The sequence below is a fragment of the Acipenser ruthenus genome, chromosome 3 (genome assembly GCF_902713425.1).
Source record: "Acipenser ruthenus chromosome 3, fAciRut3.2 maternal haplotype, whole genome shotgun sequence".
Taxonomy (NCBI): domain Eukaryota; kingdom Metazoa; phylum Chordata; class Actinopteri; order Acipenseriformes; family Acipenseridae; genus Acipenser; species Acipenser ruthenus.
The window spans coordinates 83,927,504-83,954,386 of record NC_081191.1 but is presented as its reverse complement, the minus strand read 5'-3'; the positions used below and the strand labels follow the sequence as shown (position 1 = coordinate 83,954,386).

Sequence of the window (26,883 nt, the reverse complement as noted above, 5' to 3'; positions counted from 1 at the left end):
CGTGCTTTCAACACAGCGTCCTGAAGGTCCCTGGGCACCACCACCTGCCAGCAGCCTTTCTGTCTGGCTGGGGCTTCCCAACGACATTGCAGGACTCCCTCCTGCACGGCCAAGTGGGACCACTGTGCCCAGAGTCCCTTCACAACCGGAGATAGCCAGGCAATGGCTTCCCAGCATTGACGCTGCTGCCGCTCCACCTACTCCAGGACAAGGAGGAGGTCGGGTTCCCGCTCCTGCAGCTGTCGCCACCACTGCTTCAGTAGTGGTCAACTGCCTGCAGGGTGGTGCTCCGAGGGTTCCGGATCCCCTCCATGCTGCTTAGCTCGCAGCTCCTGCTCCCGGTCCTCCTTCCTCTGGCAGTGGTCGCAGCCTTCCTCCACACACGGCCGCCGGGACAGGGCATCCGCATTGGTGTGTCGGATCCCTACTTGTTGTTGAACGGTGAAATTAAAGGGATGTAGTTGTTCGATCCACCAAGCAACCTGGCCTTCCGGCTCCCGGAATGTCAGTAACCACTGAAGGGCTACGTGGTCGGTGCAGACGGTGAAAGGGAGGCCGCACAGGTAGTGGCGGAACTGGTGGACCCCTGCCACCATGGCCAGCAGTTCCCGACGAGTGACGCAGGACCGTGTCTCTGGTTTAGTTAGGCCTCGACTGTAGTAGGCCAGCACCCGCTCCCCCTCCGGTCCCTGTTGGGAGAGGACCGCCATGATCGCCAGGTTACTTGCGTCAGTGTCCAGCAAGAATGACAAACTGGGATCGGGTGGGGAGAGCACTGTGGTGCAAGTCAAGGCCTCCTTTAATTCAGTGAAGGCCGTCTGGCAGTCGGGGTCCCACAGAAACACCTCACCTTTCTTCAGGAGGTGGTTCGGGGGGCTGCCTTATTTACAAAGTTGGCCACGATTCGACGGTAATATGAGGCCAACCCCAGAAACGCCCTCACCAGTCGCTGGTTGGCGGGAGTGGGCCAGTTGATGCCTTGACCCCCAACCCGGTGTCCAAGGAAGGTGACCTCCTTCCTCTTGAAGCAACACTTATCCGGGTTCAGCTTCAGTTCTGCTGCCTCCAGGCGTTGCAGGGCCTGTTGGAGGGATGTGAGGGCTTCTTCGAAGCTGGGGCCATGTACCAGCAGGTCATCCAGGTAGACCAGACAGCACCTTTGGGGGATACTGGCTAGGGCTCGCTCCATCAACCGCTCAAACGTGGTCGGAGCACTGCAGAGCCCAAATGGCATCACCTAGAACTGCCACAGGCCCTGCCCAGTCGAAAAGGCTGTCTTGGGCCGAGCTTCAGGGGTGAGAGCGACCTGCCAATAGCCACTTCTTAAGTCCAGAGACGAGAACCATGATGACCATGCCACCAGGTCCAGGGACTCGTCTATGCGGGAAAGAGGGTACGAATCCTTCCGAGTCACCCCGTTCAACCGCCGTTAGTCAACGCAGAACCTCCACTCTCCGTTCTTTTTAGGGGCCATCCAGGGGCTCTCAGAAGGCTACACTCGGAAGGCTCTTGGAAGGCTCCAGGATTCCCCACAAGATTTTATCCACCTCAGGCTGGTGAGCCAGCGGCACCCGGTGGGGTTGCATCTTTATCGGCACTGCATCACCCGTGTCGATCGTTGGCTGGACAAGGTGGGTTCGGCTGGCCTCCTCAGCCTTCATGGCGAAACTGTGGCGGTACCTCGCAATTCCGTCGCCAGACTGCGGTTGCTGCCCCGAGAGCCTTTTCCTTCACACTTTGTGGCTGAGGAGTAACCATCCGCTGCTGTCTCAGCGACCCCAATGGTGCTGTGATGGTGGCGGGCTGAGAAGGGGGGGCAGGTAGCGCTGCTTCTCCAAATGGGATGGCAGGCCCGTCGAGCCCGTCCAGTGCGGGGTTTCCTCTTCCTCCGTTTGGGTGACACAGGGGTGGGGTCTAGCTGGCCTTGCTTGGCCGCAGGATGACGCACAGATGGGGGCCTGCGTTTCTGAGAATGCTTCAGAGCCGGTGGTGGTGTCCCTAAACCGGCCAGGGCAATAACCGGCTCACCGGGGATTTGCAGCACCCCCTCCCAGAGGTCGAGTTGACAATCCACACCGGGTGCTTTAGCATTTGACCCCCGATGTGGATGGTCATTGTCCCTTTTCCTCCCATCGGCGACAGCTCCCCCGTCACTGTCCTTAACTGGACAGTTGTTGCTTCCAACGAACAATGTCCCCATTGACTCGTAGAACGTCTGGGCGTACCAGGGTCACTGTCGATCCTGTATACACCCGGACCGAGACATGACAGTGGTCTCCCACGATGCTCTCCTGACCACCCTCACTGGGACGTCCACTTTTTCTGCAATGGGGGTTGGTGACGGGGTCCGCTTTCCTGCTCTTATATGAACCCCTTGTTGTTTTCCGGCGTCGGCCGACGACTAAAGCTTCCCCAGGACGACGCTTCTCCGGGCACTGTGCTCGACGATGACCAGGCTGTCCGCACCCCCAACACCGGAGAGGTTGCCCCCACCTGGCTTCCGGGTCATGGGCCGCGACCAGACCTCTGGAAGCCATGCCATTGATACCGCACTGGGGCCGGACTCACCTGGGTCGATCTGCGCCTCCCGGACCAGGGGACGACTGCTCCCCGAGGGGCCCTGATGGTCAGACGCCCAGACCGTCTCCCTCTCATGGGCCATCTCTAGCATCTCCTGGATGCTCTGGGGGTGGAGCAGGTGCACTTGACTCTGCAGCTGTCCAGGCCCCAGGGCCTCCATGAATTGGTCCCTAGCCAGCTCCTCATGCACTGAGGATGGCATGTTCACGAACGCCCGGCGAGTCAGACCCAGGGTTCCCCTGCCTTTACGCAGCAGCCCTGGCTGTTGGCTGCGGACGAACCGACACCCAAGAGCCCCACTCAAGCTTTCAAAATCCAACTGCTGCTCCGGAGCCAGGGTGAGCAGGCAGGGTAGGGCGTCCTCTGCTAACCCCCCGGTGAGTTGAAGAGCCTTCTCCTCCATGGTCCACTCTTCCAAACGGGCCATCAGGTTGAACTGGGCAAGGAAGCTGTCCCATTCAACCTTCCTGTTGAACCACAGGGTCTTTACGCCACTCCTCCTGCTGCCTCAGGGTAGCCCCCTCCGCCGCCGACTCCGCCTCCTCGTCCTGAGACTCCTGGTCAGCCTCTGGATCCACCAATGATCTCCATCCGGCCAGCGGAGAGAAGATGGACTCTTCCTTCTTAATCATCCATGCAACCCCTGTAGCAATGTCAAGAAGGAAAACACAAGGCAAGTTCTCAAGGGCTAATTAATTTTTATTTCTCTAACAAGTCTCATTGCAGTCGTGTCCAAAGCTGCTTCTTCTTTTCAATTCGACCCTGGTATTCAGCTCCCACTCCCTTTTACATGGGAGCTGGAGGGAGGCAGTGCCCGCTCCAGCCAATCCGGAGCTAGATACCTCACCTGGCTGGAAAGTCCCAGGCCGGAAAGTCCCAGGCTGGCAGCTGTGGGGAAATTCCCCAGCCCAGGGATCCATAGAACCTTGTAAAAGGGAGGGGTCGGGGCCTGACTGCGGGTAACCTCGCTTGGTGGAAAAGTACAGGCTGGGTTCTCCCATTCACTTCAGCGAGCTGACCACGCCCCACGATCCTCGGTGTGCCCACTTCCTGGTAGGTGACGATCAGTCAGCACGCTGGCCCCGTCCCTCTCTCCAGCCTCGGGACCCGCCGTTACAATATGTTTGTTTTTAGTTTTTGTTCTATATTTTTTGTTGATGATACTGGTATGTTCTATGCAAAGTCCCGGGGCCCGTTTCATAAAAGTCTGCGATTGCGATGAGGTTGCAAGAGTGATTGCGAGGACTTTGAGGTCTTTTGTTATTCATCTACTAACTTAAGTAGAGCAATATTTAAGAGATAAACAAATTATTATTTTTATTATTATTATTATTATTATTATTATTATTATTATTATTATTATTATTATTATTATTATTAACTTACCCACTGTCTCCCAAAGCCATCTATCACCAATGTCACTAAAGCAAAATTGTATCTGACTTCCATCTACGGCTCCATTTTTTTTTTACAGTGTAGTGACATATTTTGTTGCGTTTAATTTCTAATTTCTAAATCTAATAAATCACACAAATTAATTCTCTACTCTTGGCAACTGGTACTTTGATATTAATTCTGAGTCTGTATACGCATCAAAAGGGTTTGCCCAGTCCCTAAATACTCTCTCCTCATTCCTCTGCCATATCGACAACGAGCTAGTAGTAGTATGAGTGCTATGATATCTACTGAAACAAAGTTTTATGAAACACAAATTGCAACCTGCAAAGGGTCTGTGACAGTGATTCCTCACAAATCACTTTTATGAAACAGGCCCCAGCGTATTACAGTTTACGAATCCAACTTAAGATGTTTCCTTGCACTAAAGAAGAATAGATACAATATTCTCCTGACAAAACTTGACCTTCTTTGAAATGGTTCAGTGTTACAGCTTTCATATAAATGTATTGGATTGTTCTACATCCCTTGTGTTTATTAGTTTTTTTTGGACTGTTTGTTGTTATGCTGCTAATTCACACAGTGACAGTCTCACATGCATCTTCAGTTATTAAATTACGATATCACATTCTTCACTGACTACAATGAAATGTGTTTTGATGGGATTTGGTTGACGTATCATAGCAACAATCTAAATGGTTTCCTTCAAGTTGGTACTTGTGGTGGAGCTTTTAACAATAAATATAATGTCAGCCGTGCTGCTGAACTCTTATTAAAGAGCAACTCCCAAGGAGCAAGCTCAGACTGCTTTCTGTGTTTTTATTGGTCTGATGCAGCAGAATGCAGTGCAGTTGGTGTTTACAATTAGAAGGCTCTGCAAGAAATGTGTTTCTCTGAAAGGAGACTAATCCGTTAACCTGCTATGCTATCTACATTTTCATGTAAATATCCCACTAATAATTAAACCTGTTTGTGGCTAGGTTTATCAGGCCACCAGCACCCCTGTCTCCACTTTGCAGCTGGCCCTGCTGGGGGGTAATTTTTCCTTCATTCATTTGTTCATCCATTCGTCATTTGGCCAGCACTGAAGGGGCTACGATGAAGGCTTTAAAATAAAAATCCTTACCTCTCATTAGCATAACAACATTGTGAGAAGTATCTTTTTATTTTCATGTGAAACTTGTATATGCTCCCACCACATTATAAATGAATTTCCTTTTTGGCAGGTATGAGGAGCAGGTTATCCATTTGTTCATGAAAAAGGCTCCAGGAACATCGGTGACTCCAGGAGTATATACACAGAAACTTAACATCACTAAGGGGTGGACGCATACCTTTAAGATTTAGGCAACTACTTTGTTATTGCTTTAAGCTGCCGATGGCACAGAGGGTAGCATCCTGGGTTTCCACAAAATGTAGAATGGAGTTTAATTCCCTGTAGCAAAAAGAAGTTTAAGATCTTTTTTATTTGTAGTTTGGTTAGGGTTTATTGGCCTTAAGATTAAAAAAGAGGAAGTTGTTATATTACCAATTCATAAGATTAGGTAACGGAAATATTTCTTTACCATCCAAGAACATCCTGAGTTTATGCATAGCTGTGTTCAGTTTGTATAATATTAGGAATCAGCCTGAGCTTCTGAGCCACACATGTTGCCAAGTACAGCCAATGTGAACTTCCCTTTTGAGGAGCAGAACTGTTTTGTTCACTATCACTGAGTGAACAATTGGAATACTTATTTAGGGGTGCAAATAGTTTTGAAAAGTGGTGCTAAACTACTCTTCAGTTAGTTTTTAGTGTTATAATTGGGTAAAAGTGCGTCAGGAAGACATGTTTGCGAACAGTTTCTGCAATTAAACTTCTGACACGACACAAACCTTCTCTCCTGTGAATGTGGATGAGTGTGAGTGGGTCATGCGAGTAGTCTAGACCCAATGAGAAACTATCATTATCTATGGTTGCTTAGGAATTTAAAATTGCTGGCGCTATATGAGGTACCCTGGCGCTAGAATCTAGCGCCATAGCACCAAATTTACACTCTTGTTTTTGCTGCCTCTGCAGTTATGGTGCAGCTGTACTAAGCTAAGCCACCAATTTACTGACTTTAAACTGCAGTTTACCTGCACTTGTTTTTCATATGACAGAATAGGGGGCTGCCGTGGATGGTTAGGGATTTTCCAGCTCTTTTTAAAATTTAAAAACTGTATGCCAATTAAAAAAGGGGGAGGTATGACGAGGAGACCATCTATAGTTATAAAAATATTTTAAAAAATACACAGGTACTCAATGCAGTGCTGCCAACTGGCATACATCTGAGTGCAGATCATAAATATGATTGCTTTTAACAGTTGTGTGTGCAACTATTAATTTTGTCAGTAAAAGTTGGCAACACAGACAACCGTGGCAGTACTGGTTGGGTAATTCCCATATATTTAAAAAAAACAAACAAAGAAAAACAGGTTTAGCATTTTTTTTTTTTTCTGCGTGTATTAAGCAGGAGAATTTGCAAGGATTTTTTGTACTGTGATATCACAAATCTAAGTTATCCCAATATTGTTTTAGGAGGGCCAGATAGCACAGCGAACTAATCCACTGGTATTTCAACAACACAAAATGTCCCGTACAACGTGAATGGTGTATATGAAGCTAATGATTAAGTCTCTGCAGCCTTAAGTCTTGAGTTGTATCACTACAGCACTGAAATGACAACGAGAGAGGAAGAGCTGGGAGAGATCCCAGAGAAGAGGCGTCCCTTTAAGTTACCAAATTATTTAAGTGAGGGAGACATACTGTAGGTGGAACTGGCAACCTTGTGTACTTGTATTCAGGCCCAAAGAACAGTCTTCAAGCTTCTTTACTGTATGGCACTGACATACTCCCCTTAATTCAGACCTTATATTCAGCATGGGTTTTACATGTCTCATTTATGAGAGGTACAAATAGATCCAGTCAATGATTGCATAAGACAGAGTGCCCTCAAAAATCTTTCACAAAACTGAACCACACCAACATACCATCTCATGCCGATAACGACTCTGCATCACCATGCTGGAAAGTGTTTCAGCCTATCAGAGTGTTGCAGTTTTGTTCTTTCCTGAGTTTTACAGCACCACACTGTCACATTAGAAAACTGCAATCAAAATTAAAATACAAATGAAACTCCCATGCTCAATCCTGGAAGAGCAGCAGAATTCAGATAATGCAGTACTAACATTCTGGCTGGCAACTTAAAACTCCACCAGCATTAGTGCCAGAAACAGACAGTTTGGTGCTTTTACTGATTTTTCCCTCTGACATCTGGGTCATCTGAAGACATTTTGCAAACCAATGGTACGCACAGTGTGCAACGTGCGTACGTCTGTTGGCGCCAATGCAAGACATAAAAATAAATGCTACTGCCAAATTACAGTACACTTCCTGTTACTAGCACATAGATTGCAGGGCCTCTTGTAACACACATTCTTTGTAAGACCTATTATGTCTTTAACAAGTCCAGCAGATACACAGGGACATTTACTTTAGCACAAATCTAACTGCTGGCACAGTTTTATGGGCAAAAGTGGATGTAATAAAACTTCTGCTTTTAAAACCTTTGAGGTGCCAGTCATTTGATTCACCACTGGAGTGTGCAGTTTTAAAATCATTACCCTTTCTTTCTTGTATTGAAAAGAAGAAACTGGCAGCACTTGCTGTGCATGGACTGTCTGTCACTGGAACCAATCAAAAGCCACTTTTTATTCCAAAAAAACAAACAGTGAGGGCTCCTGCCTTAATGTATTTAGAATTCCCTTGGCCTTTTGTTCTGCTTTAAAGATGCGGATTAGCAAGGTATTATTTAACTGTACATCTGTCACATTAACATCTGTTCGCTGACATAATTGTCACAAATCTTTCCTTAAGAGCTGTTAAAGTCATTCAGCAAGTAAGAGTGCTCGGCAGCAGCTAGGGCTGTGCACAGAGCCAGCTCTCACTCAGCTCTGCCTGTTGGGAACCAAGCCTGAAAAAACAGTGTGCCGGCAAGGGCTTGGCGATGATGGAACAGTATTTGTCACTGCCTTACCTCTGAGGTATGGGGTATGTATACATAAATAATTGAAGTGAAATGAAGCACAAATATCTAACCCAGTTGTTCTGCATTACTTAATGGATAATTATGACACTTTAGGAACATCTGACTTTTTAAAGTATGTTGCCTATTTTGATAAGGGGATGATTGTATTATATTCAGAGATACCAATATATTTAGTGAGCAAGTGGTCTGAGCAATAAATGCATTCTACAGTCTTGAAAATAGATTAATTTTAGAGTGCACTTATGATACATATGTAGGTGTGAAGAACAGAAATCAAAGACCAGACATTTTTATTACTATACAGATTTCTTATTAGTACAGATCACTTTTCTTAACACAGTCTGGTCACAACTGGGTCGAATCAACAAGAGTCTACAGTAGATATATTTGAATAGTGGACAGTTATTCATTAGTGAACATACATGGGGTAAAAAAACCCACAGATTTCCCATCCCCTAGCACCACACACCAGTGCAGATTTGAAGTTTTTTTTGGTAGGCCAGGGTACCTTTAAGGAAAAAGTATCCCACATGAATGTCATACATATAGTTAAGTCTTTAAGTGTGACTTGAAGGATGTTGTGCTCAAGACTCTTTGATTAGTACTGCCAGTGTCAACAGGTTCTCTCCTGAATAGTGACTCTTGCATGCAGTGCTGGCCCAAGAAACTGTTTCGTAATGACCCGACTCACCCACAGAACCACCTTGGATGAGGACTACATATGTGCAGGCACTGTACTTTACTGGAGCAACTACAACTGACATTTCATTTACAGAGCTTATAGCACAGCCTTCCTGCCTTCATTAATCCACCCACACCCATCCCAAAAAGAAGGTTGGTCTACCATTACCAAATGACATTCAAAGGCGATGCCAGCTATAATGGTATGAACCATTGTTAGAATCAATACAGACTGGTTTCAGTGTGCTGTTTCAGTACCAGTATGCTACTTTATCAGGATCACTGTGCAGTATTTGGCAATGCTGTGGATTGCTAATGGATGTGCTAAGATTTTATTTTTTTTTTTTAAGATTGAAGTGGTTACAGCTAATGAAATAATTCCAGAAATATTACTTGTCATGCACTTCCATTTTTTTTTTTAATTACTGGAATGCCTTACTTTCAGTCGTGATGGTTTCACTTCATATGTCATTTCACTGAATGCAAAGAACATCACTGGATGCAAAAAGGGAAAAAAAAATCCAAGGAAATGTCTGTCACTGAAAATAAAGCATGCTAACAGAGATTTATAACCAGATATCAGTGCCAGATTTCAATTTTACATGAAGAAACATTTTTGAAATATATATTATGCACATGTGAAGAAATGTTGCAAATGGAAGTGCATGAAGGGTAAAATTGAGAGGTGGCAGAATTAAGACTTTATTTGATTAGCTATAACCACTTTAACACACAGGTATTGTAACAGCATTTACCAGGGTTGACCTTAAACATTAAAAAACAAGAAGACAGCAAGGATTATGCATAAACATTTTTTTTAATTGTTATTCCAAAGTTAACATCTATCAGCCTATTACAGACAGTTGCAGACACACACTATATCTAATGTGATGTCAGTGAAAAACAGACATTGAGGTAACAGTTACAGTGGTAAAGTAACAACACTGTCCCGACAAGTTATTTTTTTTCTGCAAATATATACTCTTACTTACTAATATATACATTTTTCATAAAATAAATAATCATACAAAAAACATCAGACTTTAGAAATACAAAAAAAGAAGTCACAAACTAGTTTGTACAAAACTTTGGATTTTAGGACATTAAAATACATGCACCGTTTTGTAAAGAGGAGAAAACAAGTTTTAAAAAAGAGACTACAAACATTAATGTAGTAATTTTAATTAAAAGTGTTGCTTTATGGTCAGGTACATCTAATCTATTACTTATGCTTATAGAAACTAATGATGCAAATTAGAGAAAAAAAAACAATCTAATTCCTTGCTACTTAAAATGTCAGGTGCTTGTGAAATAATTTGCTAAAAGAAAAAAATACTTAGCTTAACATACAAGTTGCATTACATTTCATTAAGCTTAAAAATAGACTAGCTTTTATAAATAGAATTATAAGTAAAATTCATAGATTCCAGTGTTTATGTATAATGTAGCTTCAAGCATCTGAATCTCACAAACAGGCAACACTTTTAAATTCTGTCTATATTGTTAACATATACATATCATATATGAAAAGTGAATTAGTACAAAACTTCACATCTTTTTTCAAAACTATTTCTACATGATTTCTTTCATAGAAAGAAAATATATATATTTATATATTTTATAATGATAGCTAGGGTTGGATAGCAGCATTCAAAGAGGGAGGGGTTCAAATTTCTGACAGGCCTATTGCCTCTGGAGGCACTTGAGGGTGCCCCACTGTTTTTTCTAGCAAGCATGGTTGTGAACCTTTGCATCCAATTAATGTATGGGGTAAGAAACAGCATTTTAAAGTAAATTATCATGGTGTGGGTGGCATTACATTAAAATGGGATTTCTTCTTTTGACAATTTTTTGGCGATTGTTTTCTTAAATGATTATTATTCCAGCTCTATTATAAGGGAATGTGTAACACTGCAGTGCTTATTGTGATCTAATACATTGCGCTACAAAGTCAATTCCCCAGCGTCCCCTATCCTGTGCTATAGTATAAGTAGAAGGAGATGTGGATGAGAATGTCTGTGTATAACTCTTTAATTCCTTAACTGCAACATTTGATGCAGTCCGGCAATAATCTATAATCATCCCATTTCACAATCTGATCAAGTTGCGGTGATTATTTCAGATTTTGTTTCTCTTGTACAAAGTGACAGCCTTCAAAAACATCATCTGGTGGAACTTTGCTGTTACATAATCATTATACACTATAGCATATAATTTTGTTGCAATACTTAAGTTAAAGTTTAGTAGTTCTTGACCCATATTTTAGGCATGATTCAAGCTCGATTTGTGGTTGAGCAGCTTAGATTTACAACAGGTAAGTGCTAAATACAGGCTCACTTGTAATTACATAGATATATTAAGTGGGAATTTCTATTACAATACTTAGGTTGTACTGTATATCCCTTCTGTTTACCATTTCTTTACCATAAATGGATGCCAGAATTAGTGTAACAATTTAAAATGGGAAAAGGTTGAGGTGAGCGTATAGTACATGTTCTTATGCGTTGGTTTACCATTGTAATTCTGACATGCTCAAGCACAAGTGCATCACTACTAAAACTGTTTCACAAGTAAATAAAACCAGATTTAATCTGTGGAAAGGTATAAAGAGAGACAGCTACTTCGTTAGATTAGCCCAACATTTAGCAAACCTTATCCTTTCAAACAGTATATTCTCTCAGGCAAAAGTGCTACCTCACGCACATTTGCGGAGCTGGTTAACGCTATGCTTTATGCTATCAAAATGCTTTGTAAAATCAGCTTTATGAATTTGCTTGAGAAAAGTTAACTCATTTTAATAGAAAAACATTTGGAACAATTTCAAACAATCTTCTGACTTCATTGCTCTGCTCTATTACCAGATGAATGAACTTGCACAGGATTAATACAAGAAGCCTCTCTCCATGATTGGCTATGATTACATAAACTGCTACAGCTACATGCCAAAAGATAGCATGAGTCCATTGCAGACTTTTCAAGAGTACTGTGTCAGGAACAATGTGTTTGTTGCCATCTTGAATAAAACAAGAACTGTATCCACTATGTTACATTATGTCCTACAGCGCTAAGGGACAGACTTATATTTTAATTTTCTAAGAGATCCCGGGAGCATAATGCTGCTCTCTCATAAACAGTCCGACCAAAATAAGTTGGAATCACTAGGTTCCTGCAAGAAAAACAGTCAGCATGGTCTTGAAAATAATATCCCTTGTGTTTAAGGGGTATTTCCAACTTCCTTGCAAGTGTGATATCAACTGGGCTTTAATTAAGAGCATTTGAGTGTTAATACCAATTCATGAATCAAACTTCCAAAACCTTTGTATAATTGAAGAGCCATCATCTATGCTTTAAGGTTCCTTGGATTGACATCATAAACATATATCCTTTTGCATGCACTTGCTTGCATTGAAGAAATAGAGCTTCTTCCCATGATCTCACAACTTCTTTTTGACCAAAAGTTTACCCAGTTTTCACACAGGCATCTGTAAACACCCTAGTCTCAGACTTGCGTCTTTGTCTTATTTTTGGGAAGGAAAGGGTGGGGGTAGAAACTGTTCTTGTGTACCCTATTTGCAGGTATGGACGTCATAAACACGTACACACTCTTGACAGCTCACGTAACAGCACCAGTGGAAGATGCAGTGGCACTTCTCTTTTCGTTTCTCAGTCCTCGTGTTGTGCCCACGCCCGCAACACAGAAGGTCACATCCATCGATTCCGTGGGAGGTTACATTACAGATCCGGTCCCTGGTGCCGAATGACCCCGTCTCCGGGTTAGGTTCGCAGAAGTTTGGGGAGCTCTCGTAGTAAACCAGATCCCGCTCCATTGGGGGCTTGAAGAAGGCAAACTTGGGCCTGAGGGTCTCCACCCAGCCCCTGGATTCCCGATGCTTCTCCACCACCATCTCCGAGGAGCTGTCGTACTTGTCCTTTAGGTAGTCCCCAATGACTCGGAAGTCTGGCTGCGACCACCAGCATGTCTTCACCTCACAGCTACCCGACAAGCCGTGACACTTACACTTCAGGTGCATATGGTCGATAATTGACTGTAAAAAAACAAAACAAAAACAAATGTCAGTTGTAACACTTAAACACATTGAAAAGAAGGAATAATACAAATTATTATGGAATAAGGCTTCAACCAAATAATACAGAACGTATTAACTTATTGCATTGCCAATGTTACGAGGAAGATTGAGCGTACTCACACCATCTAAAAGTAGATTCCTTACCATGCGTCCAGCCTCGTTGTTGTGTCGATTCATGGCAGAGCGGGCGTCAGGCCTGTTCTCCCTTGCATCGGCAAACTCCCGGGAAACCATGCTCCCAAACTCAGCATCCTCACTGCAGCCGCCCCATTTCCAGCCCTCCCCTGGGGGGCCCTTGTGTCGGGTGTCACAGCCGCAGATGGTGGCGGATCCCTCTGCACATGACCGTGTGACCGCGAAGGCCACTCCTGCTGAAGCGATGGCGTGGACAAAGGATGACTCTCTGGTGGCTAAAATGAAGAAAGAAAGAGACTATTTTTTATTCATTTGATTTTACTAAACATGAATCAGTTATTACACTTTATTTTCTTGCTAAATCTATCAACAGAATGAAGCAATTCAATACTAACAGTACTACGCAGTACTGCTAAATAAGTAATATTAACCCAAGTAATGCTCCCTTGTCATCATAAAGCATTCCCGGAGTTAACTAAATTAAGGTGGGGTATAGTGGAAATTTTATGGTAGGGTTTAGTGCAACTGTTATATAGATCACACACTAAACAACGGGATTGTACATTATACATAATGTTTCTATCTTACTAAATAAGGAAAACTGGAAGGTTAGCTTACGTCACTTTAGGATGAATCACTCAATGTCTGTAACATCAACAGCTGGACTTTTAAAACATTACCGACAGATCTATAATTATAAAGTGTTAAATTAAGCCTTTTAAAGACTGAGCGAACTTGGTGTGAGGTTTTTGTGAAAAAATGATAATGAAACCCTGGAAGTAACATTTAAATATTTGTTTGAAAAGAGTATATTAGAGATGATGAACAATAACCCTTGACAATACATGTCAACAATTCAAATGCAGTTGGTTTTCTGTTGACATACAATTCAATTTACATGAAGTAAAAATCTATTCATCGCACAGTACACAACTTTACAATATTCACTAACAAAGCACATTATTTTCATGTGAAACCATGATGATATCACGGGAATGTTAAATTAGCTATGAATATCAATGTTAAAGGTTTATTAAAACATGTCATCATTGATTTTTCTTTAAATTTGTGTTGTTATATTGCTCAGATCTTTTGGTTAGAACTGTAGGCAGACAACATTTGTAATTCAAATTAAGTATTACAGTCTTGAGTTCTATATTAATAAGAATGGTTTGATTGGTTGATTTCTCTGGTTGTGTGGTGGGTTAGGACGTTTCAGGGTTAGGCATTTTGACTTCCTTGACCAAGGACTAAAACCCAAATGAAAACATCAATAATATTCACATTTTTTCAAATTAAAAAAACAAAAAATGGGAAAAAAACAAGCCTTTGGGTTGAGGAGAAAGTGCCCAGACAAAAGGGGATAGCCCTTGGGCCTACCTGAGAATGGAATGCAGGGATCTGCCGAAGTGGACTGATTGGATCTGACAGCCTCCCCCCCTGTCCACTCTGCCTGGTTGGTATGGCAAATCGTCCTTATTACCTGCTGTGGGCATGAATCCCCCTTTGTGCTGCCACTGTCACGCCGCATTAGGCCGACAATGGCCCCAGATATTTTATATGAAATTCACCCTCGCCAGTGATTAGCGGGGACCAAGTTAAGTCATAGCAACAGAGAACTATGCATAGGCTGGGCCCTGATTGTCGGCGGAATGGGAAATCCCTATTCAAATGGTTTAATAAAACAATCTAAAGGGCGTGTGAATCGTGAAAAGCGCTTTCTCTTCAGCTTAATCTCATGGTTGCAGGGATATTGTGCTCTGAACAGGCAGCAGCAGGGTGTGGGCTAAGGTCCCCCATCAACTCCATTTACTGCAACCCTTCTTTCTTTCTTACAGTGAGTTAATGATATACCGGTGTGCTTGCCTCCACGCAGCAAGGAGAAACATACATTTTTTGAAAAGGAGGGACCTCCTATCACATCCTAAATGGTAACAGTTTCTCATCAAAAGGTCAGAGGCCATAACCTGAATTCTCTGACCTCTCATAGCCTGGTTAAGTCGAGCATAACCACTGAGGAACATGTTAAGTACTTTTATTGACTATCTGATATTTCAAATGATTATTTATTGCAAGTTTTTTTCTTATATATTGGATTAAAGAAATATAAACAAATATGTAGAACAATAGTGTTTTGTCTTTTGGCTATGATTGCAAATTAGAGCCAGGTGCAGGATTTAAAAGGAGTGCAGCCAGTGTTTATTTTATTTTGTGTTACAGGTAAACAGCTTAGGTGTCCTGTTTTGTAGTTAGGTTCCTGTGCTGTGTTTAGTCAGTGCTCATTAGAGCTAGGTGTTTATTTTGTTTTTGTAAATTAAAAGTACGCGTCAGCAACGAACCAGAGTGAGAGCAGCTCTTCCTGCATTTCTCGGATCGTAGATAATACTGTGTGAGTGCGATATGTTATTTCTTTGGTTTGGTAATTAATAGGAATGTACTGAAATTAATAGGAAGGCACTTCTTAGCAGATGCCCTTATCCAGGATGACTTACAATTGTTACAAGATATCACATTATTTTTACATACAATTACCCATTTATACAGTTGGGTTTTTACTGGAGCAATCTAGGTAAAGTACCTTGCTCAAGGGTACAGCAGCAGTGTCCCCCACAACCCTCTGGTCAAGAGTCCAGAGCCCTAACCACTACTCCACACTGCTGCCCTATAATGCAGAAAAGTTATGTTATAGTAGTATGTGGACTTTTTGATAACTGCATTGGGGTATGCTTCCTGTGTTTCTTTGATCGTAGTTAATAATGTGTGATATGTTATTTCTTTGGTTTGATAATTAATAGGAGGGCACTGAAAGGATGGAAAGTACAAAATAGTCCATATTTCATCAATTTCCACAATTATTATTTCATCAATTTCTTCATATACAGTATATATATATATATATATATATATATATATATATATATATATATATATATATATATATATATATATATATATGTACTATTTAACATTTTCCTTTAAATTCACACAGAAATAAACTATTCAGATGTTACAAATGTTATTCTAATAATATTTTATTTGAATTTATCAACATCTTAAGTAACATCATGGTTTACATTTACTTTTAGCAGACTATATTAAGAGATAAGGCAAGATTCTCTGCTAGCTGTAACATTACAGCTGCTTAATGTATTTACTCCCCTCTCCCCATTACATTATAATACAATTTAATCATTTAGGAGTATATGGGGAAAAGACCTGTGAATTAAATCTGGGGTTACAAAAAGGTTTGCCACAACCTATTTCTATTAGAATTCCAACTCGGTTGGAAATAGTACTGTATTTTTGTTAATTTGTAATTACATTCTACTAGCAGGTGATCTTCTGAGTAAAAAAAAACGATTGCATTGTCAGTGTACTGCCACTGCATTGAGGTTGAAGAGCATTCATTAACAGATGAGCAGGTTCACAACCTCAAGACAATTATCTGTATACATTAAGTCAAGAAAAAACAACACCGCGCTACACCATTTTCTCAGGAATTCAGAAATGTCTTGTGTCTAGCCTGAGGCCCCTCCAGAGAAATGAATAATACAGAAGTGTCTGTTTCTATGTGTATTATTGTCTGTCTTGTTTTAGTGAGGGTGTTAACTTTACAGCATGATCTTTCATTGACAGAATGTAATCCTAATTAATTAAAATGTGTGCATATTTTAATGATGCATACTTTCCATCCAGCATCTTAACCTTTTTTTTCACTCTCTATCTTGCTAGTGACATAGACAACTAAACCTGCAGCATCATGTAGTTACACAGATGACATTTAGTTAACCATTCTCTCTCTTGTATGGAAGCTCTGCTTGAAGACATAATACTGTACAGTCAGAACAATACATTTTTTTGGAATAAACCTTATTCATATTGAAACATACTACTATGTCACTTCTTAACTGTGTTGTGTTGTACAGGTATGTAAAGTTAGGAATCCACACATGACCCCAGGTTTGCGTACTTTAGCGTAGTACAACACTCCATGTAAAAACAGACGATATGCACATACATGACAAACAGACGTGCGTCCACAATGCATGACCAAAGGCACATACGAGCATCAATCAAACTCAATGAAATGAAAGCAGCTACTACTAAGCCCCATCAAAGGGGTATTGGTTAGCGTTATCCGCAGCCACAAAACACTTAATCCGGCTACTTTGACCTTTAACACTATTAGGGGTCACGGTGACCTTAATCCAATCAAACTGATTAACTAAAGCTGAGACCCTAAAAGTTGACCCCCCAACCCCATACCTTCTACTCAAGCCCTTACTATTTAGAATTGGCTGAGCAGTGGGGGATATGTGGTGTATTTACACTACAATGGGCCAGCACTGTGAACCAATACCATTACAGGGCTTCTTGAGCTCAAGCCTGCTCCATCAGTGTAACAACCTGTCAAGAGTTCATTAAATGCAACGCCTCCCCATCTGCAGTAAACGTTAGTCTTTTTTCAGACCTGCTGACAGCTTTAAAGCCCCCCGTTTGGTAAGTTACTGGGGTAACTTTTGCTGTCCGCTAACTAGTTGCTTCTTAAAGTCATTGGTATTTGTGAAAGTGTGTGTATTGTTTGGTGCCAGCCTCATTAGCAGTCAGAAAAAGGACTAGTTCAAGGTTTGAAAAAGATTAATGTGGTTGTAACCTCCCTCCTTGGATTTGAATACACTTTTGCATGCATACACAAAAAACAAGACGTAATTGCCCTCCACTGGCGTGATTTTTTTGCTGCAAAGCATTAAAAATGTGTTTGTACATTCTTACAAGTGTAATTACATCAAAGCATAAAGCAATGGTTTACGATGCTGTCTGATTAAGACTACCGTTTTAAGCTCAGGAGCTATAAAAATGTGAATGAAATAATGTGAAGGGCTGCTGACATTTCCCAAAACCACAATGATGTGGCTGGACCTTGCTCTACATCTATTAGTGAAAGACACAACACCTTCTGCTTTACTGGAGTGTGGTCAGACTAAAAAAACGCAAGCAGTATGCCGGGGTTTAAGAGACCTTCTTAACCTGACCACACTGGTGACATATCCTACTACTGAATAATGGAGGTATCCTAGACACACACTACTGTTTGTATGTAATTGAGACCTCTGCTTGCTCAGCTAGTGAAGCTGCTTCTTTTGCTAAACTGACAGAGAGGGTTTGTTTGAAAGTGTACTCTATATGAATCCTAAAATTCTCAGTCATGAAAAACTTTTGGCCATAGCTATACAGTACTAGCTCCACATATATGGCAATTTAACTACTGGATTTTTTTCATTTACTGCTTGTAAAAAGTCAAAAGTTTTGCAGGGGGAATATTGGATTAAATGATTAATTAAGGCTCCAGCCACAGGTGTATAAATAGGGTGATCATGGGTGTTAGTTTAGGTAGTGTTGTGATGGTGAAAGCAGAGTGCGGTTTGTTGTTTTGAATTGTGTAAAATGTATTGTAAATAAATGCATGTGAGCGCATAACTGCAGCTCTTCTGGCCGATGCACCACATCACAATTCTATAGGATGATGCAAAGCTTTTGGCCGTAGCTGTATCAACTATAAACATGTGATATGTATAAGCTCTTAATAGAACCTGTCATTTAGCCTGTATGAATCACACAAGCTTTCTTTATAAAGATTACTACAATGATCAAACTACTCTATTATCCATTAATAATATGCCAGTGTTGGTAACTAAGAGATTAACCACACTGCATTTGGAATGATCTTTTTTTTCAAATACATGTAATGATGTGGAAATCTAAAAAGAGAGCCTTTGTTTGTATTTCGTGGTTTACCACGCTGAAGTTTGGCACTGTGACGCTGGTATTATTAGTATTTTATATGTGTGTGTGTTCCTGTGTGTGTGTGTGTCTGTGCATGTCTGTGCGTGTCTATGTGTGTGTGTGTGTTTTTTAAAGCACTGATTCATTCCAATACCTTTAAAGGAACTGCTGATTTCCTGGTCCTCAACAACCTTGCCTTCTGTCTCATTCTTAGTTAATGTTTACTTAATCCTGTGAAAAATAGGGTGTTATTTAAGAACTAAAAATGCTGTAATTTTTTTTTGGGGGGGGGGATGGGATTTTCACCCCTGAAGTCATTTTTAATTCAGGGAATTTTTTATTATTAATTATAATAATTTTTCATTATGTTTTATAACATTTTCAGAACTGTAATGGGCTGAGAAACTTGTTTTATTCTAGTTCTAGAGGGATTTTAAACAGCAAAGAATATTTAACCTGCATTAGAAACAAGTCTGGAAAAACCTAGGGAAAACACTGAGCCGATCTTCTTTAAAATAGTTCCAGGGGATATCTTTAATTTCCACAGAGCAGACAGGCCTTGGATTCATGTCTCATTCAAAGGCCAGTATCTGCAACAGAACATCACAGTAGTCACTGCAGCACCTAGTTTCTATGGGAGGTCCCCTAAGTCCTGGCCAGGCCCAACCCTGCTTTGCTGCTGAGATCAAAGGAGATCAGAACACAAGACAATATGACTGCATGGCTTAGTGAATTAATTAAATAATTAAGGAACTGGACTGGTCTTAAATGGAAGTATTTGTTTTGTGAGCCAAATTTAATACTTTATTTAACATACACTATATTCCTGCTTGTGAACAGGAGAGAAGGAATCCGAGCTGCAAATCTACCTCCCGACCAGGAAGGGTGCTGAGTAAGGTTGGTGGCACGCCTTCACAGGGATGGGCTGACTCGATGGTAGGAGGGAACCAGAAAGCTGCAAGACTGCTGGATGACTCTGTTGTGATCAGCTGTGCTCTTTGTGTGGCGCTGTGCTGATTTAGCAGTACAAAGTGGACGCAGCTATGTGAGTACGGCCCCTTATGCTGAAACGTTAATGCAGGCGGAGCACTGCTGTGTTTTTGTTTTGTTTTGTGTTGCAGACTCGTATCAACCTGGGAGATGAAGCTACGGAGTCAGCACTAACTCCAGGAGCATCTACCCCTGAACACGACCACAACCCATCCCTGCACTAAAGCACCTGCACTGCCTCATCACCTTAACCCGTGCCTGTGATAAATGGACTGTGGATTATTATTTGTTTGAACCTTTTGTTTTGGAACTGTAGTTCCCGCGTCCCCAATACCATTGCTGGTAGCGGGGATAAGCCATTCTGTGCAAATAGAAAATAAATGGGATACAAGTCCTTTTTGTAAATATATCACTGTGTGGACATTGACTTTCTCTTTTTTTTACTTCAGATTTATGAAAGTTCTGAAAATGTGATATTCACTTTTGTACTGTGTTTCTTTTTCTGCATTCTAAGTAGTAATGTTAATATACTAAAGCTGCATACTCAAACGTAGCTTGAGACGCAAGTATTATCTTGTGGAACCTGCATATTACTTGTGTGAAGCTTGGAGTCCATATCAATCTTCACTGCACAATGTTTTGTTGTTTTGTAGCTGTTGGGCACTGGTGTTCAGACAAGGGTTTGATAAAAGTGATGCACATAATATGTGTTTAAGGTTAACTTAACATAATTGAAATTAAAATAGATAAAAGAAAGCAAGTTGGCACAGTGGGAAAATTGGAGGCAAATTTCCCCCTTCATAGTAAATTTATGACATGGGCAATTTGTTCGCAGTGGAAAAGTGGGCCCAGCTTGCCCTTAATAAACAGATTAGACATATGTGCACAACAAGTATTTTACTTAGTAATATTGACTCTGTTCGGTCCTATTCAATAAGCTACTAGCTCAGTATCGAACCTTGGTGGGTTAAAGCTTTTTTTCCATTCAATTCTTAACATCTACAAATCCAAGATGGTGGCTTTTTAAAAATCAAGTAAACAACTTGCACACCACAACTACCATGTCTGCTATCCTGTTATCAATCATTAAGTCCATGTCAGCCCAAGAAAACTTTCCAATCACAAACATTTTGTTTTTAAATCTACCCTCAATACAGATCAGACTGAAAACATTTAAAAAATGTACAGGAAATGTGGCTTCGCCTAACCAAGTGATTGTAGAAAGGCCAGTTTATGTGCAGAGTCTTTACCTACCTTTATCGAGCACCGGTCCAAAGATAGCCAGATCATTAATCGTCGTGCAGTTCCACCTCCTGCCCCGAAACTGGTGCTGGCACTCCTGTATCCCAATTTTAACCCCTTCTGCCACACTGGGCATGATCTCCACATAGTTCCGGCAGAAGCGTAGCTGCTTGGGCACCAGACCAGGGATGCTGCCACACAGGATGGGCTGGGTCCCCAGGGAAGTGTACTGATGGCCTACAGCTAGTGACCTGAGACACACAGAAACAAAGCAGTTTAGATGAGAGGGACTTTTATTTACAAAAGCAAGCTGCAAGACTGTAATTGCTCTTTAGCAATCTGCCAGTTTTGTGTATTAAGAACAGTGTGCATGCGTTACACTAATATTAAACAGATGTGTATACAGGAGGTGTTGGTAATAAATTATTCCTGATGAGGTTAAATAAGCTATTGGAAAATAGATGATTGTACAGTTAATAGGGTAGAAACATTTTGCACTGAGATGTTGCATCACAGAAAAGTCAAGTGATGCATTGTCTATCACCTCAGTATCTGTGTTTTAATTAATCTTAAATTAGTCATAAGGGAAATGCGTTTTTGTGGTAGACTGAGTAGCAAGGAGGGATAGTCATACAGTTCAGGACTGAAGCGCATTGGTGGAGCCTGTTTTATAATGTGTTGTCTTGTTCTTATAAGCACAGCATTGTTCTAACCCTTCCGAGGTGATGCTGCATCTGTCTACATAAATAAGGAAACAAACAATAAACCTGCTGCAACTGTCTGTTACTGTAAGAATATATTAGATATAAAATATATATATTCTCGTGCACGGCTGTGTAGTTAAGTTGCTTGTGGTTTATTTAGCCCATGCAATAGCAAATCTCTTAACAAGTGGTATTAGTGGACTCTGCAGACAGCATGCCATAAGCCATATAGAAGCCTTTTGCTTTGTGTCAGAAGTGGTAAAGAGTAAATTCCCTGAAGTCTAAGGGATTTAAATCACCAGTCCTGAATTTGTGCAGCACATTGCTTGGCTAAGCCGGCTATATATTTTTCACTGAACCAAGATTACCCCACAATTCCTAGCTTCAAGTGAGAGGTTTAGAAGCGCATGGTGAGACATTCTTGAGGGTGAGCAGTAAGAAGTCTATATCTTTTTTATTAAGATCCCCCTTTTTAATAGGACCTCACTGGCAGGCCCCACAGTTTAACATTCTCCACCTTAAAACACAGCTTTTGTTACTTTCAATTTAAAAATGATAAGTTTCATCACAGGACATTCATGGAAACACATTCATTTTGTCTCATTGTGGTCCACCCTAACCCTAGCCCATAAATACATAAACCTCCAAAGAGGACATGGTATTGTGGCTACAACTGTCCAAACTGTGCACTCTTGAAAGGCTTGAGTCTATTGTGGCAGATGATTTCTATCTGAACAACTGGACTGCTCACTTTTTTGTTTTAGAAATTAATCTCAGGCCATCAAATCTCATTTCACTCAGGCCACTAAACGGCCTTACATAGGTTCCACACTTGAACAGTGACTTGTTTTAGTGTAATTACTATGTTACACTAAAATATTCAGATGTTATTAACACAGGGTAGTCCTTACAATATGTCAAACTAATTACAGTGGAGCAACCTGGATTCCTTCATTTCTAGTGCTCTATTCCTATCTAACAGCTTACACTTACTGTCTTTGTTGTGGTGAAAGGAGAGATGTGCTTTTTTTGCTTTTAATATTGTTCATAATACATACAAACTTGAAGCTAAAAGCCAGCAGCTTCTGGAACACTGCCAATATGTACATTATCAATGGTGTGGGGCTTAACATAGTTATTTTCTTATTTGTGTTTTTAGTAGGACTAGGAGCTTGGTAGTGCGTTAAAGTCAATTGTTGTCAAATAGTGTGCCAAGAGCTTTTATAATTGCCTGTATAGTCGGTCTGCCTCCTGTTTTAAGTAACACACAGCAATCTCATTGAGAGTATAGTAAATTAAGTTACATCAATGCACGGTAGAAGCACATTTTGTTTGACTATGCTGGAAATTGATGCTCCTGCTGTTAACTCCTAGAAAGTTAGTGTCCTTAGTTATATGGGGAAGAGGAATGAACCCCAATCTCTGTGTCTGCTGTGCCAAAAGACCAGACTGACAAATTCTACATTATATTACCTAACTCCCACTCCAACTCCCAAGCATAGATTGGTAGTGACAATTAGATTTTTTAACATTGTAAACAGAACTGTTCTTGCTCAGTCTTCAGTGCACCTTTCATTTTGTAACTGGGCTCATTGAATTAATCAAATACTGCTCACCAGCATGTTAAGCAAAGACTTACAGACAGGTTCTGAAACAAGGTAATGAATCAGAGTTAAACAGGGTTACTCCTGACAGCACCTGGGGCACTATTAGTGTGCCAGTTTCCATTCTAGGAAGTGCATGGGCCAATTACCTCAAACGTGCTTTGAGATGACATTAATGTTAAAAGAAAAGTAGTCTAGTAAAATTGTTATTGGACAACACTGAAACTTCTCAAATTATTTACTAAACTTTTGTACCATTAAAAACTCACACCTTGTACTGAAGTGAAGCTTTAATAAATCTTGCCCTCAGAGTTTATGGGAAGCATTCATAAAGCAGTTAAAAAACCAAAAAGTCAGGAAATTACAGGATGTGAATGAAAATGACTAGCACTATTTTGTCCCTGCACAAATTATGCTGAAAATGTCCATGGGAAAATAAGTAAATAGGGGAAAACACATGTAAATAAATAAAGTAAAACCCTTGAGGTAGACATAATGCAAAGTGAACAAGAGATATCAATATGGACGTGGCTGCTTGTTTTCTTCACAGTACGTAGCTTGATCAGGCTGTTTTACAAACATTTATTCTGCCGTGTTTCCTGTACCCTTTGTCACAGTAGCTGATGATGTTACAGCAGAGTCAGTCAGCATCAGCATGATCTTTGACCGGAAATATTATATAAACAAAGCAAAGCTTGCTGATTTTGAATGGGGGGGGGGGGGGGGGTAACAACAACAACAACAACAATAATAATAATAATAATAATAATAATAATAATAATAATAATAATATAAAGTCAGTTTCAACAGTTTTTTTCCATTATGTGGAACTCTTTTTCTTAGTATAAATAATTAATCTTTCTAATAGCATGTAAAGGTCATTTTCATATTCCTCCAAGCTGTCTCCCAACCAAGGAATTGCATAGCTAACCTCAATCTGTTTGCTATACAGTGTGAAACATTAGCTGTACTTCTCTAAATCCCTTTAAAGAAATTGCCACTTTCCTATAGTTTTGAGGAGAAGCATGCAATTATAAGCCTATTACCCTCCTTTCTATATACTCAAGAATCTAATGTCTGACCTGAGCCACAGCTAAAAGTAGGTCAACATGTGTGTAACAAACATTTCTGAATGCGCATAATTGAGAAACAAAATGGATACTCATTAATAACCTCATTCAGGTCTAACCTGCTTATTTTTCCTTTTGATTTCATGTGGATCCTGCCCATATTTAATGCATAGTTGAGCAAGTCCCTACAGAGGACTGCAGAATGTTCACTTCACTCTATGGCCTGGGGCCATACAGTTGACTTTGACATCAGGAAAGCAAGTTTCAAAGAAGGAATGTGCAAGTTTTCACCTCCAGGTATTTATCTAGTACAGTGGGGTATTTTTTAAGAAGAAAAGCAAGACACACACTGGTCAAGTAAACCCTCTAAACCCAGTCCCATGTCATAGCTGAGTGCTAACTGGCACCACATAATTAATAGTGCCTCAATGAGAACTAATATTTCATTACCTGGAACAGACATTCCTGACATACTTGAATAATGTTTCTGATACAGAGAGTCAAACACTCTTTTCAGCACCTCTAATTTATTGCCCAGTGTTTTGCCTTATTAAGTTTTCTCAATTGATTCTTGTTAAGACATCCATTTAATAATGTTTTCAGATGGATCACATGGCTCCTTATGCTCACAGATAATGATGGATCATAAAGTAACATTCTTTTTTAATGAACACAGAAAAAGCAGAGTATTTGTTAACTCTGTTTGTTGTTTGCAGGATCTGTATGAGCTGTCACTGTCTTTGAGGACATTCCGGAGGCTATACCATACCATCCTCCTCTGCCTTGATAATTCACAGAATATTTTTGCATTCTGATATACTTTTCACTCAAGCTGTTTGTGTAAAGATACCATGGGAGCGATGTTTGTTCACTGTATTCCCTTGTCTTTCCAGGAGGAGGGATAAGTAGATTCAAATAAAAAAAAAAACTCAACAGGGAGTCTTATGTTTTGAAGAAAGTCTTAATAAGAGCCAGGGGAACAACAGTGATGATGCTGTTTCTGACAAGGGCAAAACAAAAATAGGTTTCTAAAAAACACAAAAGTAAATAATTTCAGAATGCAATATGCAAATATCAATGGTTTTCCAAAGAGGAAAAGTTGCAATGTGGACATCAAATATGAATCGTTCTGTTGTACATGTGGTATTTTGGATGTTGGGAGAGTAGGGTTGTATCGGTAGAGAAAATTGGTCGAAATAAGCAAATGCACAGTTCTAGATGTGAACTAATGCTCAGTTTTCACTGCCTGGCACTCCTGGCTATGGCTACAGGGTGTTTCCGCTGCTCGCCCAGGCGGCTCAGCGCAGCTATCTGGTCATGTTTGTATCTCATACTCGACGTAGCCAAACTGGTTGCAAAGGAAGTGTGTCATCACTTAACCAGGAGGTGTGTGTAGAGAAGAAACTGACAGCGACATTGTTACCATTGGGGCTGATTTTCTTTCGTATAGGTAAAGCATGCATATGACATTTCCTTTATTGTTTTTCTTTAAGTGTGATTGTTTTCACTACAAGCAGAGAACTTTGTTAAACTGAACCATGTTCACCCTGCTTTGGCACATAAGACAAAAGTCTGAAGTCGCATTGCTTTTTTTATTCATGATAAACACAACGACAAAACCTGGCTGTTTGTTTGGTTCTGCTCTCCTTCTTTTTTATTTGTAATGAGCCAGTGGTTACATTTCTTTAAAACAAATACAATCCCAGAATCCCCTAGTGATCTTTAACGCTTGGCAAGAATTTCTGAGGTTGGCCTGGTTTGGAAAAAAGCACTGAAACGCTCTTCGGATTTCGGTGGCTAGCTGTGGGCAGCCGAAGCCTGTAGCGCCAGGCAGTGGAAACGAGGCATAGGCAGTTAACCTTTGTGGTAGCATCTGCCAATCAGATTCAGATTTCAGTTGTCTTTATCCCACTGGCAGATAGTTGTACTGCTTTGCAAACAAGCACACACACAAAAAAAAGAGATAATAATTCAGTTCATAATAGCAAATGATACCCTATATTGTTAACATTACCAGCAATATAATTTGTTATTGTTATTATTGGTAGGGGACCAGGACCAGACGTTACAGTTGTTTTTTATGTATCTTGATCTTATAGTGTTGCAAGCAGAGATTCCATTCACAAAAGCCTTCCTAAACTTTCACTTTTCATAGCCTATTCATTGAAGGTGCTCAGCAAACCTCCAGATTCAGTGCCTGTGCTAATTACAGACACACCTCTTTAGATCCCTGCTTAGTTGGTCTGTTGATAGAATGCAAAACACGGCTCTAGAACCAAGTGGTCAACTTTCTAAACTCTGCATTCTATTATTATACTGATCTGCAACCGGTGGCTCAAACAGACCACAACAGATTCCATGTGTTTAAAAGAGCTTTTAAAGGCAAGTTTAAAAAGGTAATGGAACAATTTCACATCCTTTTTGTAGGTCTTCGTTTAACCTACTGTTAAACTCTCTCTCTGCACCTACATTTGCTTTACAGCTATATACAGCATCAAAGTGTTCTTTACAACAAATCTGTGGTTAAGTACTCTATAGCC

At 40.8% G+C, this 26,883-nt stretch overlaps 1 protein-coding gene across 2 annotated transcripts in view; it reads right to left on the bottom strand.

Annotated features, from left to right (window-relative positions):
* Positions 1-9,524: 9,524 nt before the first annotated feature.
* The window catches only part of LOC117435784 (protein Wnt-3a), a 29,242-nt gene continuing 11,883 nt past the window's right edge, over positions 9,525-26,883 (bottom strand). The window contains exons 2-4 of one of the 2 annotated variants that reach the window (XM_034059208.3): positions 20,978-21,216; positions 12,935-13,224; positions 9,525-12,772 (exon numbers count right to left, since the gene is read on the bottom strand). In XM_034059208.3, coding sequence (XP_033915099.1) covers positions 12,293-12,772; positions 12,935-13,224; positions 20,978-21,216 — 1,009 coding nt within the window. In that variant the 3' untranslated portion in view covers positions 9,525-12,292. The remainder of the gene's footprint in view (positions 12,773-12,934; positions 13,225-20,977; positions 21,217-26,883) is intronic. The other variant, XM_034059209.3, reaches the window with a different exon arrangement.